This window comes from Scleropages formosus, chromosome 4, assembly GCF_900964775.1.
Source record: "Scleropages formosus chromosome 4, fSclFor1.1, whole genome shotgun sequence".
Taxonomy (NCBI): domain Eukaryota; kingdom Metazoa; phylum Chordata; class Actinopteri; order Osteoglossiformes; family Osteoglossidae; genus Scleropages; species Scleropages formosus.
Window position 1 is genome coordinate 20578570 of NC_041809.1, and position 20021 is coordinate 20598590.

Genomic DNA, 20021 nt, shown 5'->3' on the forward strand with positions numbered 1-20021 from the left:
CTATTTACACATTTATACAGCTGGGTAATTTCACCGGAGCAATTTAGGGTAAATACCATGGTCAAGGGTAATACAGCTGGAGGTGAGACTCAAACCTGTGACCTTTGGGTCCAAAGGCAGCAGCTCCAACCTCTAGAGTACCAGCCGGTCCAGTATTGCGCTACTGTAGTATGACGACATACAACACGACAAGTGCTGCTCCCTGGATTCTGTCTCACACGCAGGGTTCGCTCTGTCGGCGCATCCTGGTCGGTGACCGAAAGCAGGTCCGCGGAAGGAGACAAGGCACGGACCGTGGCGCGTCACCAGCTCCAGGGTTCGTGCCTGGCACCCACGCCCCTGTTCCCATGGCGATCTGCAAGCCATGACCCCTGCGACACAGCACAGAGCTAAGAGGAAACTGGTGTGAGAGTGATGGGGAGGAGGTGTGGCACCAATGAAGTTTGGGGGTTTCTGTCTTTGCGGGGTGAAGCTCAGCAGTGAGAAACTCTTGCAGCGCCTTCAATTTTTTCTTTCCTTCTTTTTTTCCCCTCCGCACAGTAACGACAATGCGGTCCTTACAAAGGATAACAAGAGAGGGTGTTGTTGTTGTTGTTGCGGCTTCATTGTCCGCCGGGGGCTCGGCTCCTGAATGGGGCAGCTCGCGGGCTGCATCGCTCTCCGCTCAGCCTTTTGTTTCACGCTCCCCCGTTCCCACCCCCACCCTTCATGCCTGGAGGAAGACTGCAAGCTCTCTGGGCAAAAGCCCCCAAATCGAAACTCCCGACAAAAGGCTCTTTCGGCATCCAACCCGCCCACTCTGCTTTTCACGTCCCTGGGAGAGAAAAGTCCATTCCACCATTCTGATTAATGACATGCACAGTGGGTGTGAGTGTCTGTGTGTGTGTGGGGGGGGTTGTCTCTGTTCGATCACCAGCGCGTTTGCATATTTCCCAAACTCCCACTTGAGCGTTTACACCTCTGCCGGGCCGCCAAGAGCGATCCCCTGCTGCGGGTTGGCCGCAGCACCGACCCGGCCCGACAAAAGCAGTAGCTGCCCCGCTGCCCAGAGCTCATTTGTCCCCATCGGATGAGCGGAGCGTTAGTCCCCAGTGGAAATAAACACGAGCCCCAGGGGACCGGGCGATGCGACAGACACCGTGTAGCTCTCCCACCAGCCAGTCTCCAAAAAACTGTCAATCAGACAGTACACACGTGTTCATCGGTGATGTGTCCAGTTCGACTACTATATTAACCAGCGTCGGGAGAGAGACAGTGAGACGGAAGGATCCTGGGGGACGACCGGCTGAAATGCTTCGACGTACCGTCCGGCTACGAGGGATAAAAATAAAAATTGGAAAAATTCAGCGGACGATGTCGTTGGTGCCTGTGGGAAAGACACGCGAGCAGAAGTACGTTTTCGGGGCTGTGAGCCCCGAGTTCGCCTGGGACGGGGTGGGTGTCTCCGGTTCAGGGGCCAATGGAGAGCGGGAGCCTCGAGCGCCACTTGAAGGGACTCCACAAAAACAGGGACAAGGGATCATGTCTCCTTAGACACTTCTGATAAACCCTGTTTGTAGATGGCCCTTAGCTTCTCAGCACCCCCCACCCCTTTGCCAGTCCAATTCCCCCACCCCCACCCCAACCGTGTCAGTAGGCTAATGAGCCTGAGCTCAGCTCTCTTCCTAAGACAGCGGCCCAAGATGCGACGTGGCTATTCATTTCAATATTTCATTTTTGATTTGGATTTCAGACGCGCCAGGACCTGCAGACACTTCAACTCATCACTTTTACAAGCAGAAACACACAGGCACAAAACCAGAGAGGTGATTTTTTTTTTTTTTTTAACCTTTGTCTAATGCAACTTACAACATTAGGCTTGCATACTAAACTACTTACAATTATTTACTCTTTTATATACAGTAGCTGGTTAATTTTTACCGGAGCCGTTCAGGGTAAGCGCTTTGCTCAAGGGTATTGCAGCAGGCTTGGGAATTTAAACCCGGGTCCGTCGAACGGAAGGCAACAGCTACAGCGCTCCCTGCCACTTACGAATTGCCAAATGAGAGTTTCCGAACCAATTGGGATAATTACAGTTCTCAAGGGCGGAAATCTGCAGTAATTTAATGGATGAGGAAACTTGGAACTTCACCGCTGCCAATTCCAGGAGGAGCCCTGCTGTTGAACCCCTGAAAAATTAATTAACCTGAAAAGCAGTGGTAAAAGTAACAGCGCAAGTCAGGCAGGACAAAATTGTCACCTGACAATCATGTTTAAGAAAAAGTTACTTCCTACCCTTGAATGATCCCCTTAGATACCATGTCCCCGCGCGGAGGGGGAAACCGAGCGGACGGGATGACCGAGCGGACATTCGACAACCCGGAGGTGTGTCAGTTGCCGCAGGCGGGCAGGAAGCCCAGCCAGGGTAATCGCCTCCTCTGCCCGTGTGATAGTCTCCATAAACGCATCCCTGGGGACCGAGGCCCCTGCAGTTCAGATCCAGTTCATCAGCCGTATCAGACACCAACGCAACGGCTGTGTCAGTTTGGTCAGCGCGCGATGCTCCAGGAACCAAAGAGCCACGGCGCCAGACCAATCGCAGGAAGACGAGACGAGACCACCCCGTTCTCGGAATGGCCTCAGTTCTAATCCCAGGAAATGAACTGCCGGCAGGTAGCGTGGCCCTCTCAAATCTGAAAATAAGCAACGGTATCCATGCAAACTATGTATTTGCACTATGTATAAACCATACGGGTATTCGCGAAGAAAAATAAATTCAAAAAGCACGTTGGTTAACAAAGACATCGCCTTATATTAGTCAATTTAGCTGAGGCTTTTCTCCAAAGCGACTTACTGTTATTTACCATTTATACGGCTGTGCAATTTTACCGGAGCAACCTAGGGTTAGTACCTTTAGCCGGAGGTGGGATTTGAACCTGTGACCTTTGGGTCCAAAACCAGCAGCTCTAACCACTGTTACCAGCTGCCCCACATCAGAACAGCAACAAGTTCCCTGTATACAGCAGGAATATTACAAGCGGCGATAAAAAGCCCTGCAGCAAACACAAAATCCGTTATCTTGTCTTTTATAAATACATAGACATGCAACATATGGCATCGGTCCCAGCGGCTCTTTTAATAAGGCACTGGAAACCACGCCAAACCGGAGCAGGGGAAAGGAAAAAAAAAAAAAAACCCACAATCTCTTGAGTGGAGCACAGGGAGTTGAACCGGAAAAAGGCCATATCCACAATTAAAAGGCTTTATTTCCCTCCCTACGTAGGGACTCCCACAGTCCATATCGCATGTCCTATTCCAGGCCCGTACAGTAACGGGGTAAACAACGTGGGTTCTGCGCGACGAGCTGCCACATTCCATCGCGGAGGGAATAACTCACACTCCGCCGCTATACATAAATACACTTGGGATGTCTGCAGGGAGACACGGGTCCAAAGGGCTGCCGGAAGGATGCTCGGAGTTTAGGGACATCCATAGCTGTAACGACACATATTCAATGGAGATTACCCTCAAAACCTCTGAATACAGCGCTCTCCGCTCCTGGAAAATGAACACTTCTGCCTGGTGCTGACATACACACTCATCTGATACACCAGCGCACACATAATGTATAAAAATGTTGATGGATGAAGTATGAAGGCTGCATAAGTGCACTAATTAATACTACGTGGTCCAAAAAACAGAAGCAAATACAGAGTTACTAAGCTATAATTCGTCTGGACGTTTGCAAATCAAACTAGAAGCACAAAATAATAATAATTAATATTTAGTCGACATGTTTGCTGAAGCCGATTTTACATTAACGCCCCAAAACACAGTTCCCATGATGCCTTGCCACATACCAAAACAGCCACTGACAGCTGATTGATGCCTCTTGGAGAAGAAAGGAAGAAAAAGAAGAAAACTCTACAGCGATCTGACAGTTGGATTGAAGGAGTGACGGGGGACAGTGGGGCACCGGCCTCGGTAAAGTGCCCGCGGCTGTGGCACGAGCGTTGCCGTGGAGCGAGTAAAGCCCCGGAGGAAAAACAGTGCCGTGCGAGAAACTGGATCACGAACCGGATCAGTGCGATGCGTCGCCGGAGTTACTGGGAGAGACAGAAACAGACAGCAGTGCGGAGAACCTCGACTTCCCGCTCTTACCATTTCACCTGTTTGGCTCCCATCTCCTTCGCCGGTCGCCCCCCCCTACCCTTCCCGGTGACTCCTGACCAGACCCAGGGGGGCGCTGCTGTCCTCGGTCGGTGGCATCGCCCGGCGAGCAGGGGGCCAGGAGCCAACGTGAAAATATTCCTCGGTCGGGGAAATGAAACAGACACAAACGAGACGGGGGGGAGATGGCGACGGCTTCCGCGACGGCCGATTGGGTTCGAAGCGGCCGGCAGCGCACGAGCGATCCCCTCCGGCTGGGCTGACGGCAAGGCAGGCTGTCAGGCACCCCCCTGAACGGGACCCCCACGGAGCGCGCCGCAACACACCTCCATCGCCACAGTGCCAAGGACCCCCCTCCTTATAGCGCCCCTCAGCCGCTCGCCAGCAGAGCCATATGGGAGCGGTGTCTGAACCACGGGTCCCGCCCCCTGTCCCTCCCTCCCTCGCTCGCTCGCTCGCTCCCGCCCTCCCTCCGTCCGTCCTGGACGTCGAGAATGGCTGTGGCTTTCTGTGGCCGAGGGAGCAGCGGCTGTAGTCTGCGTGGCTGTGAGCGTGAGTTGTTGTCGTGCCTTGTGGGGATCGTTTGCCTTCCGTGCAGATCCTCCTCTGGCAGAGCCTCCTTCCTTCAGAGGGGAATCTGTCAGGCTCTGCTCGCTCGCTCTCTCTCTCTCTCTCTCTCTCTCTCTCTCTCTCTCTCTCTCTCTCTCTCTCTCTCTCTCTCTCTCTCTCTCGTTTCTCCTTCTGGTTGGAGATGTCAGACATGGCTCAGCCCCACTGTTTACCCACCCTTCCCACCCCCCCTTCTTCCTCCCTCTCCATCTCTCTCCTACGTGCTGCCTTGGAAAAAGAGGGGAGGGGTCCCTGCTTATTAGACTAGCTCATTCAGGCTAAGTGGGGGGAGGGTTCCGTCAGCTTTTTCCGGAGCATCCCTGGGTTCTACTGATGCGCAGCTGTCCCCAGGTGCGTCCGACACAAAGGTGGACAGTCCGCGTGCGCGCGGCGAGAGGAGGTGCGGGAACGCAACGTACCGCCCTGCTCTCCCATCCCACCGCGGTACGGGGAAAACACGACGGCCGGAGCGGAAGGGAGGGCTCACGCGGAGCACGGCCAGGTGAAGCAGCGGAAAAGGGGGCGGAGAACAGAGGAGGGTGGAGAGCCGATCCGGAGAGGAGGAGGCGGCGGGCACGGCAGCTCGACTCCTCTTCGCAATACGGCAGCACACGACTTGTGGCGCGTGTGCCGCCCACGCGTCCGGGGGGCTGCGGGGGACCCAGCGGGTACGAGGACCCCTCCTCCCAAACCTGTCACGAGATGCTCCGCCTGAACCTCCAAAGCACCTTGACGGACGGCCGACAGGCGCGCTGCTTCCACGCGAGCCGCTCTGGATTTAGCACGCGCTGCCGGGAGCTGCTCGCTACACCGTTCACGCAGCATTTCCATCCCTTTCACGCGCTGATATTAAAAATATTCGAAGCGGGGTGGGGGCGCGGAGGGACGGACTGTCATTTCTCACCTCCTTCTGCGGATATTAGAGCTGTTTGGAAAGTAAGCACTGCAGGCGGTAACACCGCAACAAAATTCGGGGAGGGAACCGGACAGAGCGGGAGGAATTCCTCAGGATGTCTTTAAGGATGTATCACAGAAATTGGGATGGTAAGGAGTTCTAAATGTCAGGGTTTTACTGAAAGGAGGACATCACACACACACACACACACACCATCTGAAACCGCTTGTCCCATGCGGGGTCGCCGGGAGCCGGAGCCTAACCCGGCAACACAGGGCGCAAGGCCGGAGGGGGAGGGGACACACCCAGGACGGGACGCCAGTCCGTCGTAAGGCACCCCAATCGGGACTCGAACCCCAGAACCCCCAGAGAGCAGGACCCGGCTGAACTCACTGCACCACCACGCCCCCCTGAAAGGAGGAGGAACGGGGGGAAAAAAAAAAAAAAAAACCCTTGACAGAAAAACCCTTCTGCATATGACATTTTCTTCATGCATTTTCACGCATCCTGGAAAAGAGCTCCACACGTCAGGTGCAGGAGATCACCAAGCGCTCGTCACACGAAACTGCAAACCATGGTAACATGTACCGCATTTTTTCTTTTTTTTTTACACACCATCTCTTGGGCCGACTCCAGCGCAGCACTCAGTTCGGCTGTGCAGCGGTCAAGACGCACCAGACACGCTCCGTACTGCCCTGTAACGCCTTACTGTACTACATAAATATGGAGCGGTCTGAGCGGAAACAGGGCAGCACAACGTCTGCGAGCCGCCGCTCTGCCCGTCATCTTAGAGACAGGAAGTGCTCGACTGGGGGATTCGCGTTGATTACCGCCGAGGTGAACCGTGTTCTCTCCCTAAGCCTTCCGACTCCAAATCCCAGTTCCGAAAGAAGGCGATCGTCCGCACGTAACCCCAGACCAGGCGCCGCCGAGCTTCTCCAGCATTGTGGGGCACACCATGGTGCAGAAAGGAGGCCGCTGGAATGTGCTTCTGTCTGCTGGGTTAGTACAGCACAGAATGCCTTAGTCCAGTTGGTACATCACTGGGCCACTTCCATACTTGTCCAAAAAAAAACCCCCTCAAACACACAGTCATGACATTCTTATAATTCTGTAAAACACAAAAGCTGATTATTCAACCTAACTAAGGAGCTGAGGGCAACACGGTCAGGTAGCCGGTACCACTCGTGCCTTACAGCTCCTGGGCTGTGGGTTCGAATTCAGCCAAGTCTGTGTGGAGTTAGTTTTTTCTCCTCAAGTTCGCGTGGGTTTCCTCTGGGTGCTCTGGTTTCCTCGCATAGTCCAAAGATGTGCTTCGGATGACCTGGGTCTTCTAAGTTGCCCTTGATGTGTGTATATGTGAGTGTACGAGTGTGTGCGATTTCCCTGTGACAGGGTGGTCCTGTCCAGAATGTACACTGCTTCATGCCCTGTGCTTCCGGGATAGGCTTCGGACCACCATGACCCAGCAGTGGACAACGGGGTGTCGATGATGGGTACATAGAGTGAGGACGAGAGTGTGCCAATGGAGCAACATAGTGCGAGGAGCAGCCTGCCACGTGTTCCGTTGCCACTCCTGTACTGTACAAAGTGTGTAGTCAACATCATTTCCCCAGAATGACTGCTTTTAGCCCTATTGCTCCCAATTCCCACAATCATCTGCCTTCATATATCATAACTGCACCACTGATCTTCACGCACAATCTTAAAAGCTTCCAAAGTTCACCCAGGGTAGATGCGCCGCTCTGCCGTTAAGGTGACAAGTTTGCGGTCTTTCCTCTATAACGCGTCTAAAATGCCTTTGCTCGACTACAGGCCAATTAACCATGTAAATTATTATAGTAACACCCTTAATGACGTTTAAAGCATAGAAAATTAAATGACAAGCATCTTAGAGTCATCAAAACCCACTTGTAATTCCCTAAACTTGCTCTTCATTTCACTGATCATTCAAGACAAGTTGTTACCGTCGAGCTCCGTTAGTGTTAATAATTGCAACCAGAAAGTTCATTAATCAGTCGTTACAGCTGTAGATGTAGTCAGAAATACTCGGTGAAGATCTAACTTGAAACAGAAGGCAGCTTTGTTCAAAAACAGATCTGGGGCAGTCACATTATTTACCAGCGTGACTTTCGTAGACCTTAGAAACAGCGCAAGCTGCTGATGAGATGCTGCAGGGTGTTGGTGTCAAAGGGCAATGTGAACAAGCAAGGCAGTGACGACGGACACCGTGCGTTACCCATGGGGCTCTGCAGAAGCCAAGGAAATCCAGGAACAGAGTTCTCCCTGTGTGATCCGCATGTACGATGGGACACCGCGGACCACAAACACACCCTCAACAAACGCGTGTTCACACATCACCACAGAACCCTGAAAACTAGAAGTGAGCTCTGCTCAGTTCATGAGTCCTTGTGAGGATGCATTAAAGGATCTGGACCCTCTGTCAAGTGGGACCACTGGCGGGAATGGCAACCCAAACACACTGAAAATTCATCAGTACTGCCAATATTTTTTGTTCTTTCACCTTATAGGTTTCAGAAATAAATTAAAACAATCACGTATCACAAATCAAGCACAAGTCATACATATATATATTTTTTTTTTACATACACACACTTCATTAGGTACACCTAGCAAGAACTGGGTGGGACCCTCTTGCCCCAGAACAGCACACATTCAAATTCGGCAACAAAGTGCTGGACAGATTCCACAGGGTTCTTGGTCCATGCTGGCTTGACAGCTTCACACAGTTCCTTCAGATTTTTTTGGCAGTACATTCACTTTGTCACATCACATCCCACCTCATCCCATAGAAACCTCTATTGGCTTAAGAGGTGCGGACTGTGCAGGACATTGGAGTAACGTAAAAGCACTGCCGTGTTTGTGGAACCATCCTGAGATGACGTACGGTTTAACACAGGGCACATTACCTTGCTGGAGCCATCAATCTGAGAAAGGATAGACTGGCCATGAAAGGATGTACCTGGTCAGTAACAATGTTTTGGAACTTTGTGGAATTCAAAGGATGCTAAGTTGCTAGTAAAAAACCTAATGTGGGCCAAGAAGACATTCCCCACAGAATTATTCCACCACCACCAGTTTTTATCATTGACACCGGGCAGTATTTATCAAGGTATTTATTCTTCTGATGCCAACTTCTGACCTCAACGTATGGCAAAAGAAACTGGAATTTGACAAAGCATGCATCATTTTCCACTCTCCAGTCATCCAGTTTTGGTGACTGCATGTCCACTGGAACCTCATCTCCTTGATACGAGCGCACAGGACATGAACTTCAAGTGCTCATCTGCTGCTTTGGCCCATCCATTTCAAGTGTTCAATGAATCATGCAATCAGAGATGCTTCTCTGCACACTGCTGTTGCACTGACCTGTTATTTTTGCACGTGGCCTTCCTGTTAGCTTTAACTGACTTCTCTTCCAAAAAGTGTTTCTTTACACCTATAGAAGTTCCTATGAGTAAATGTTTTTTTCTTTATCTTATCATACTCTGTAAACTCTAAATATATTAGTGTGTAAATATTCCAGGAGGATGGGCACTTTTGAAGGTGCTACAACCAGTCTGGCTAGCACCAACAATCACATCACTTTCAAAGACACTTAGATTGGACAACATGTGATATAACATTCACCCTCCTGCCGTCTGGCAAAAGGTACCGAAGCATTCAGGCCCTCATGGCCAGTGTGTATAACATTTTCTTCCCCGAGCCCTGAGACTCCTCAATACTCAGGACTGACATTGGAACTATTGTCCTGTTTTAGTCACTATTGTCTTACTTTAGTAATTGTTATGCACTGTTTGCACATATCTTGCACACGTGCACTTTATGTAGTCCTGTGTAGGTAGCTTTGTGTTGTTTTATGTAGCGCCATGGTCCTGGAGGAACGATGTTTCGTTTCACCATGCACCGTACCAGCCGTATATAGTTGAAATGACAATAAAGCCTCTCCTGACTTTTGACTTGACTCTTATTCAAACAGGAACTGGACCTTGTGACCCTGTCTGCATACTTAACAATCAGTGTCACAACTGCATAACTCAAAGAAACTAACTGCGGGGGGCTTGCTGTACATGTCAAAGGCCAAGTATACCTAATAAACTGGCCTCTAAGTGATGCGTGGTACCAGTCAATAGTTTGAGCAGTGGATTGTTTTACTTTCACATATCTGTCCACCAGGGGGGTGCGGTGGCGCGGTGGGTTGGAATGGGTCCTGCTCTCCGGTGGGTCTGTGGTTCGAGTCCCGCTTGGGGTGCCTTGCGACGGACTGGCATCCCGTCCTGGGTGTGTCCCCTCCCCCTCCAGCTTTTCGCCCTGTGTTGCCGGGTTAGGCTCTGGCTCCCCGCAACCCCGAAGTTTCAGATGATGTGTGTGTGTGTGTGTGTGTGTGTGTGTCTGCCCACTTTGTCCCGTACTAGTACTGTTCAAGTTGCTTAGCTGTACTCAAACTTTTGACTGGTACTGTAATGGAACTTTTTAAAATTGTTTTCCTTCTGTGCCACTCATGTTTACAGGTATAATAAGTGTTAAACGGCATGAACGAAAAGCCTAAAGCATGCAACACAGGCAATGCAATATGTAGATACTGGTGATATGGCGGGTACCTCGAGGGCCTGGAGGTCTCAGGGTATTCTTCCGGTGCATCCCGCTGCCCTTCGTACTGCTGCACCAGCGCCCGGACACTCCAGCAGGGGTTCTCAATCTCTTCACCTAGGCTCGCACCCCGGCTACGGGGTCACAGACAGAAAGCAGGCTCAGTGCCGCCACAGTACCCATGAGCTATCAAGCATAAAGCTCCTCAACTAACATTTGTGAGCAGCTGGTAGTGTAAAGGTCAGAGGTGCTTTGGACCCAAAGGTCACGGGTTCAAATGCCACCTTCAGCTGTAGTAACCTTGAGCAAGGTACTTACCCTATATTACTCCAATAAATTGCCCAGCTGTATAAATGGATAAATAACTGTAAGTAGCTTAATGTTGTAAGTTGCTTTGGAGAAAAGCATCAGCTATATGAATGAATATAAATAAATGTGATTGGCGGGTGCTGTGGCGCAGTGGGTTTGGCCTGTGCCCGCTCTCTGGTGGGCCTGGGGTTCGACTCCTGCTTGGGGTGCCTTGCGACTGACTGGCGTCCCGTCCTGGGTGTGTCCCCTCCCCCTCCAGCCTTGCGCCCTGTGCTGCCGGGTTAGGCTCCGGTTCACCGCGACCCCGCTCGGGACAAGCGGCTTCAGACAATGTGTGTGTGTGAATGTGACTGTGGTCATTTTTTCCAGGTTGGAGTGTCCTTCGGCCGCCACTAGAGGTCACAAGAACCCGACAGTCACGGCTAATGGATCCCCTTAAAGCGAGAAGGGGGCGCGCTCTATAAGCTAACTAATCCTGTTATCCCCACAACTGAGGAGTTGACTTGTCTGACAGGCTGAACCCCGTGCCTGTGTTCTGACGGCGGCATTATCGCGCCTCGCACATAAAGGAAAGCGCGGCTGGGCAGCCATTTTATTGGAAATTTTTTTTTTTTTTTTAAACTCTCTTCCCTTTGAACTGCAACACCGCAAATCCGAAAATGAAAATATGATTATGCAAAGAAGATTCTGTCACTGGAAATGAGGCATCAAGGACAGAGAAAACGGGAGGGGGGGGAGAAGGATGTGTCTTGGGGACCCACAGCGTGAGCTCCTGCTGGAGCAGCTGACCGTTCAGCGGAACTGATTACTTGCGTTTATTCTTTTAGTTTAAGTTTTTCTTCGAAAGCTACTTACAGCGTTGAGTCACCTACAATTATTTACCCATTTATACACCTGGGTAATTTTACTGGAGCAAACCAAGGTAAGTACCTTGCTCAAGGGTACTACAGCTGGAAGTGGGATTTGAGCCTATGACCTCTAGGTCCACAGGCAGCAGATCTAACCACTACACCACCAGCTGCACCATATGGGTAAGAGAGCTGGAAACCCTGCAGCACTACCGGCCTGCGGGATCGGCGTGAACCCCCCCAGTGCGGACAGGCTGAGCTCACCACTGCCACTCCTGCCTCATCTGTGCCACGCTGCGGGCTGGGCGCGAAGCATCCTGTCGGGCCGCCGCCAGTGCTGCTGCTGCATTCTGAGCCATGGCCACGGTGGAGTTCGGACGGTGATTGGACGAGGACCCAGGCTGGCCCCTACCCGCCGCCCCGCTGGCAACCCTGTGGCTGGCTGAGGCCGAAGGCTTGAAGTGGGCTGCCAGGGCCAGGATGAGCCTCATGGCTGACTTGAGGTTCCCCTCCACAATATCTGAAAGAGAGAGCAGACACATGGGGTTAGGGGCAGGACCTGGGTGGGATGGGCAGCAAGCAGGGCTGGACACCGTTAAGGATTAAGAGCTACGGTACAGTACCGGTACAAACCAAACGTTATCGGTATTAAAGTACGTCTGATGCACGACGCATTAAATACCGACAATGAAACTGAACACGGAAAATGATGTTTCCACTGTTAGGCTTAAGCTGAACAAGTTAATGTGATTTCATTATTCATCAGCATTTTTCTTCAAAAAATAAGCATACTGACCTCTCTTAGCTGACTCTATCGCCAGCTATTTAAAAAAAAAAAAACCCACTGCTTCCCGGTACACGGAAATGCTTTGGCACCAAAGCCGCTAACATTTGGAACTTCCCTCCCTGCGTTTCCTAAAACATAAAAGGATTTTCTTTTTCTATTTTTCTTCTCAAAGCGCGGATTATGCAGTGGTTACAAACAAGTCTCGTTCTGGTCATGTGATTACAGATCACCTTCTTTCTCATTTAATAAAATTTCACGAATATGCTCAAATTTCTGTTAAATTTTCTTTTTTTTCCCCTGGAGAATAATATAGAAAATAAAGCTTTTGTTGGGCTACAACTGCCGGTAATGGTATCGGAAATTGGCGAAATGAGTACAAATAAAACGGTAAAGAACGCGGTGCTACTAGCGGATACCGGCGTCCGACCCTAGCAGCGAGGAGCCGACGGAGCGCCGCAGGTCACTCACCACGGGCGGAGGTCTGCGGCATGCGGATGCGCTTGGAGGAGATGAACTGCAAGACCTTCTCCACATTCTCCCTCTGCTCTTGCTCATCTTGAGGGCAGAAGTGTATGCCGTCCAGCTGCTCACCAGCTGAGGAGACACAGACAATACGGGAAGCTCTTCAAAACGCCCAGTCGGCATCCCGTGGGACTACCGAGGGCTGCAGAAGAACACGGCAGACCTGACAGCATCTCTTCTCTCGGCAGTCTTTCATTGCCTCGGGACCTGGGGGGGAGGGGGGGGGGCAGTATCTGCGCAGGTATACGTTCACGACCGAATCGCTAAAATAAACTAATTCCTTCATTAATTCAATCTCAGCTCAGCACTTTAAAGACAGCTGTGGAACCTGCAGCCTTCCAACAACAGGACTGCGAATACCCAGAACGGTCTGGATTTACCGAACGGTGCCGAAACGGCCCCCGTACGTGACAGCAAGGCCGACGGGAGGCCTGTTCCCTGGGCGGATACACTCACCCACCACCTCGATGAGGTGCGCCAGGACCACCCCATCTCGGAGGTCCTGCCTCAGGTCCTGGACAGGGTTCAGACCGGGCTTCTTGCGGAGCTGCGCGTTCACCCAGGACACGTAGGCGGCCAGTTGTTGCTAAGACAAGAATATGAACAAAAGAATATTCAAGAAGGGACATATTTCTTAAATAAATAAATAAAAACCTTTACGCTCTCCACAGGCAGAAGTGTGTACCAGCAAAATGGTGATACCCAAGACCCCCAGCTGTGCCCCGACAGCAGTGAGTCTGCATCTTAAGCTGTGAGTTTGTATACCCCAACTGCACAAATAAATAAATGTAAACGTAATAATCACGCCCTTCTAACAAAAGCACTGAAATTTTTGCATTTAATCATATAGCAGGCGCTTTTCTCCATCTCTGAGAGCAACACAAAAAGTGCATGACGCCAACAGGAGGGGAGATTTGGGTCCATTACTCTCATACCACGGTATAAACCACCATATATTACATGAGCGGGTGCATTTACTTTTGCTTTTTTTAAATCATTAAACAGATAACATAGTACATGTTTATGGAGCACATGGGAGATGAGGGGAGAAAGTGAGTCATTTTATTGTCAGTTGTCATCATTGTTTGCTTTCGTTCGACTTGGCCATCACAGGCTGTGCACTGGGTTGACCGATGAAGGGAAGTCAGCCCGTGAGATATTAATTCTCCACGCCATCTGCCCCCGGCTCCGTGCACGGCTCTCGATAAAAAATCTGGACTTAGGGCAGCAGGATGGAGGGTTGTTCACAAAGCCACGCCAGCACCGCTCTGATCGTCAGTCCAGATTCCTGCTGCGTGAGCAGCTGCCAAAGAGGCTTTGCCGATCATCGCTGAAAGCTCAGTCTTCCTGACAGGGCAAATCCCCCCCACCATTCACACAGCCTGCTCTGAACCCCGCGGTCCAGGTCCGATTAGGCCCTAGTTGCACTTTCTCTGCTGGGTCGCCCAGGGGAACATCACACCCAAGAGCTCCTCTTCTACAGCCAACTCCCAGCCCAATGCTTTACATTGTCAGATTTGAACAGGTCATAAGTTAATGTCCTAAAGCAGCAGTTCTCAGACTTCTTATGGGTCCTCAGCAATTCCCCCATGATCAAATACACATCTATCCATCCGTTATCAATACCCGCATGTCCAATGCGGGGTCGCGGTGGTCCGGGGCCTATCGCAAACACTGGGTGTGAGGCAGGGTACACGCCGAACGGGGTTCCAGTCCACCGCAGAACGATCACACACACCCATTCACATGGTAAGGTTAGGGTCAACAGGTCACCTGAAACACATGTCTTTGGATTGTGGGAGGAAACCAGAGCACCCAGAGGAAAGCCACACAGAGAGGGAGATCGTGAACACTCCATACAGACACGATCGGATTCGAACTTGGGTACCAGAATACATCCCGGGAGCTGCGAGGCACCAGCACTACCTGCTGCGCCACCCTGCTGCCCACCACCACCTAATTATGATGAGGCCCTTGATTGCTTCAGTCCTTCTGATAGGATCAAAAATATATTAAATGGTTATGGTCCCTGAGAAGAGGTTTAGGAACTGCCGGTTCAGGACAATGACTTGGTGACACGAAGGCCCAAGAGGAACGCAGCTGTTACGGCAGCACCAACAACAATAACAGGAACAAAGAAAGTCAGGTATGAAGTAATCAGTCTTTATGGGTCCCACTGAGACAGTTGCACATGTCTGCTCCAGCAGGGGAAGCAGATGGCAGTCCCTCAGAGACACCAAACCTTGAACCGTTTCGTGTCTGGATCCTCATGTCCACCTGGAGTCCGGCCAGAACCAGCCTTTGTCGCTGCAGAGCATCGACGCAGCGTGTTCTGATGCTCACTTTTCACACATCAGTAATCAAGTGCCTGCTCTCGGAGGTTTCCACGGTTACGGAACAGAAGACGAAGAACCGACGGGTCAACACGGGTCAGATGAACAGAACCGCTGGGGGTGAGGTGCGTGGCGTGCTGTTGACAGACGTCGGGCTCTACGAGCACAGCTGCGGAAGACACAGCACATGAAGGACCAGACCACGAGCGAGACGCCCGAAGATCTTCCATTATGACTGTACACCCCTTAAGAGGGCACTTTTACCCCAGGACCCATCTGATAAAAAAAATAGTGCTGAATTCAGCCAAAGCTGCCTATTTCTTGGGACCTGACACCTCAAGAGACTTCACAGAATCGCCTCCGCTGCCCAGTTAAATTATCGGCAAAGACCCCGACTTTGCGCCGTCAGACCGAACAGCGAATCCCCACAGACCACGCTCTTAGGATCAAGCAAGGCTAATGGAAGAAGGTCAGCGAGGAGTTTTCGAGGAGCACCCTGGAGTCAAAACAAGACAAAACTGATGGATAGAATAAAATTACCACATGGAAAAGTGACTGAAATGGAAAAGCACAGAGGAAAATCTGTTCCACCTGTTCATATTTAAAGTTTGCATTTACGTATATTTTGTATTTAACCCAGGGGGCTGTTCACAACATCTGGTCCAGTTCCCAGCTTGTTATCTGCTGTAATCAGTCCTTATTTAACTGTCCCCTTTGCCCAACATTGACAGTAACAGATAATCAACTTTACAGTGATTTACCTACGATTTACCTATTCATACTGCACGGTATTCATACCGTATAAATTCAGGATAAGTATCCAGATTATGAGTACTATAGCCGGAGTGTGATATTCAAAACCAAGATCTTCAGATTACAAGGTGAGAACCCTAAACACTACGCCACCTGCTGCCCGCTAACATGCAAACTCAATCGTCCCACATGCAATCCAACCTATTTACGCACTGGTTTCCATTCATTAAACCATAAAACTTTACCCTTCAGTATTCCCTTGCTTTGTTCAATGTAATTTAATATTTTTTATTCCCCCCCCATCATACCAGGTACCCTCTTCAAAGCATGGATCAAATAATTGAAAGCACCAGCAGAAGGAAAAAAACAATACAATGGTTTAAAAATCCATTTCTCAAGGTCATAAATACAAATAAACACTACAACTAACTAACTTTTGATTACAGTCCGTGTTATTACAGATTTTTTTTATTAAAAAAAAAAAAATTAACCAAGAAGGTGTATAACCCATGATTGATATTAGGTACCATGAAGGACTTTGACTTTGTGTAGGATTCAGATCTACATCAAGTATGGTTTTAATAAATAAAATAAAATTGGAATCAAGTTACTGGTGCTCCGATCAACAAAGAATCAACGATACTGAGTGTGTGTGTGTGTGTGTGTGTGTGTGTTGCTGGGATGATGATCATGATGTCTGGCTCAGTGAGTCAGTCTGTCTGGGTACCTCGTTCAAGCCCTCCTGCAGCACGTCCAGAAGACTCCCCTTCGACAAGGATGCGATCATGATTCTTCCCTCAGGAAGGGGTGTGAACGCAGCACCCAAAGGAGAGTCAGCGCAGTCCCGCCGCCGCCGCCGCCGCCGCCACGGACACGCGCACAGCCCCGTCCCCGCCGCTGCTGCCCCGTTAGCCGCTAGCTAACCCGTTACATGAAACAGGATACGGCTGCAGCCGAGAGCTGCTCGGCGCGCATGCGCAGCCACCTCTCGCTCCCCACCGCTCTCTCGTCGCCATGGCGACGTCTCGGCTCGCAGCAGCCGGCTGTAAGAAGTCGGGGCGTGGAAGGCTGCGGCTACGTCACCGCCTTCCGACCGTATTTTAACTTCTAATACAATTAGCTCGATGGCATCCGTGACATTCTCTTTGTAACGCTGTCATCAGTTCATTACGAAAAATATAAGGACAACATTTTTACGTGTATTGATACAGAAGAGCACCGAAAAGAAAATCTCCTCGATCAATTTAATTACCCTGAACTACTGAAGTAATAATAATAGTATTACCCAGCTCAGCTGTATAAATTAGTAAATAATTTTACAATTGTTTATAATATTGTAAAATGGCCTTGCACAATGAAGCCAGTTAAATAAAGTTATTATTATTATTATGTAAATAAATCACACTGGAGTTATTAAAATTCTGTGTGTCATCTAATGTTTTAGGGATAAAGTTGAGCTTCTATAAATCTACAGTTTACCCAGAATCTTCTAAAAACTACAGCTGTTCAGGATTTTCATACCAGCTATTTGCAATAAATTCTGTGCACTGATGTGGAGCAAATAATTTTACCAACACTTAGTTTATATAACAAATTTGTATCGACAGATGAACGAAAGATGGTAAGGAGTCCTGGGAAGAACCACCCGTGGCTATTCTGTGTAGTTGTTGCATCTTTAATCCAATTTAATGATGTCCTGTCACTCAAATGAGCTTAAAAAGCAAAAAGCCTTTCACGCTGCTAACCTGAAAGAGAGCAGAGTGACCTGGGCAGTGACCCGGGCATTCCCAAGGCCCACACTGAAAAAAGCCTTACGGGGGGTCTCCAGTCGTTCTCAGCTCCATCTCAGTTATAGAATGACACACATTTCACTAAAATCTTCATTTTACGTACATAATGTACAAAAACAGTACAAAAACAGACCAAAATGTGGTCCGCTTTATCCTTTCACCTACTAAGATTTTTATAGCTGGACACTACGCTGCATGCAGTGTCTTAGCCGTAACAAAACCCTAAACTAAAGCACAACCACATTTACTGGTACATTTGCTTTAGACTCGTTTTGAAACTTACAGTAAACCAAAAATGACATTCTAATGCTTCACCTACAAGGGGGTGTGGTGGGTTGGACCAGGTCCTGCTCTCCGGTGGGTCTGGGGTTCGAGTCCCGCTTGGGGTGCCTTGCAATGGACTGGCATCCCATCCTGGGGGTGTCCCCTCCCCCTCCAGCCTTACGCCCTGTGCTGCCGGGTTAGGCTCCGGCTCCCCGCGACCCCGTATAGGACAAGCGGTTCAGACTGTGTGTGTGTGTGCTTCACCTACAGTCATCATAGTCTCTAAATGAGTTTTACTGCTGCATTAAATTAGTTCCAATATAGTCCACATAGTTGAAACAAGAGTGTTGGGCACTAGCGGAGAGGACTAATGATGGATACAAGAGTTTAGCTGCAGGTTTGGGATTTTAATGGTTTTGTCAGTTAGTAAATATACTTTTTATGAGGAACACATCTTGTACAATATATAATTTTATTAGTCCAGGAATGAGAGTGAGCAGATCACGCCAGGGTTCATATGGCAGGATGCTACAGCAGGGAGGACTGAGGCTGAGCCTTTCTTTATAGCACTTCTGCTGACTCTACTGTCTGCCACCAGTGCCCCAGTTAAAGTATCTGTGTGAGACCTCGTGTGCTGAACGTAACAGTTTTTTGTCACACTCACTGGTTTATCTGGATTGGCAAAACAGGAAGGTTTTATGTGTGTTGAGTGTGTTGGCTTTTCTGCTTTGATCGCTATGCAAGAAGTGCAAACACTTGTACCCGGAGGGATGGTTCGCCCTCCCCTTTCCTCACCGATGGCTCTAAAGCCACCACAGAAATACAAACTTGTTGAAATCCACCACTGATCAGGCAGGCCTCTGCACACATGCACGCACAACACACACACAAACTTCTCGCCACTTGCATAAAAGAAGCAAAGAAAAATGGTGAGGACCATGAACAACGAGGCACAAATGCTGCGAAGGAGAGTTCTGTGCAGGGCTTTGGCTCACAAACTTGAAACATATTACTGGCGAAAAGGACAGAAGAAGAGGTGTATGTGACAAAGTGTGCTGAACCACATCCTTCCTCTTGGGTTTGCGCTTCCTGCCCAGACTTGACATGCCACACCTAATCTCAGTACCACTCAGAGACCTCTCCTTCAGATACACCTTACTGCACAGTAGCCACCAGTGGTCATACTACCAGAGAGAGAATCCCAGTTAGCCTTGTATGAGTGCATAAAATTCATCAGATAAGGTTCAGATCATCATAACAGATGGCACTACACACTTACAGCTCAGTTTCTTCACTGCTCTTTGTGACTGTTACTGTAAGTGCCCCCTCGTGGTGAAACGTGGTACTGTCTTACAGAATGTGGAAAAACATGGGTTCTATAAAGAAAAAAATGCAGTTAATTACTAGGTTTGGTCAACATCTGTAAGAGTAGACAAAAAAAAAATTAATATTGTTTATGCATATATCAGCTCACTGGGAGAGTCGCAGAAACTGAAAATAAATTAAGAAAGTCTTCAGGGATTTCTTAGCCCAAAGATGGCAGTAGAAAACAGCACAAAATCTGGAGTGCTGACCTGATTTGATTTGTTTTTTCTAGTCTGTAATCTGTTTCTTCTCTACTCTTAGATAACATAATTTGCAATTACACAGGTACTGGAAAAGTCTGAGTTACTCTTACCCTAGACATAGTGCTTCCTCTCTCCAGATGTAAATGACCACCTATTGTCTCTCCTAACCCCAATGTTTTGTTTTGATATTATGAACTTTTGTTGTTCTCAGGTTCATCTTGTGTTTATCTTGCACTGTTTCCCTAAAACCTTGGGTACAGTCCTGACAGGGCAGCACAGGGTGACACAATGAGTGGTACTGGTGCCCCAAAGCTCCTGCACTACAGGTTCTGGAACCCGGGTTTGACTCTGTTTCAGTCTGTGTGGAGTTTGCATTTTCTCCCTGTGTCTAGTCTACATGGGTTTCCTGTGGGTGCTCTGGTTTCCTCTCACAGTACAAGAACACTGCTTCACATATTTCATGTGTTTCATGTGAACTGGTGACCCTAAATTGCCCTTAGTGTGTCTATGTGCGTGTGAATGAGTGTCTGGAGATTGGCCTGTGATCGATTGGCTTCCACTCCACGTACACCCTCCCACACAT

General features: G+C 49.4%; 1 protein-coding gene across 1 annotated transcript in view; it reads right to left on the reverse strand.

The window, feature by feature from the left end:
* dixdc1b (DIX domain containing 1b) overlaps nucleotides 1-16748 on the reverse strand; it is a 30876-nt gene extending 14128 nt beyond the window's left edge. The window contains exons 1-5 of the mRNA XM_018755514.2: nucleotides 16544-16748; nucleotides 13187-13316; nucleotides 12677-12802; nucleotides 11686-11941; nucleotides 10276-10398 (exon numbers count right to left, since the gene is read on the reverse strand). Coding sequence (XP_018611030.1) covers nucleotides 10276-10398; nucleotides 11686-11941; nucleotides 12677-12802; nucleotides 13187-13316; nucleotides 16544-16603 — 695 coding nt within the window. The 5' untranslated portion in view covers nucleotides 16604-16748. The remainder of the gene's footprint in view (nucleotides 1-10275; nucleotides 10399-11685; nucleotides 11942-12676; nucleotides 12803-13186; nucleotides 13317-16543) is intronic.
* Between the last annotated feature and the right edge of the window lie 3273 nt (nucleotides 16749-20021).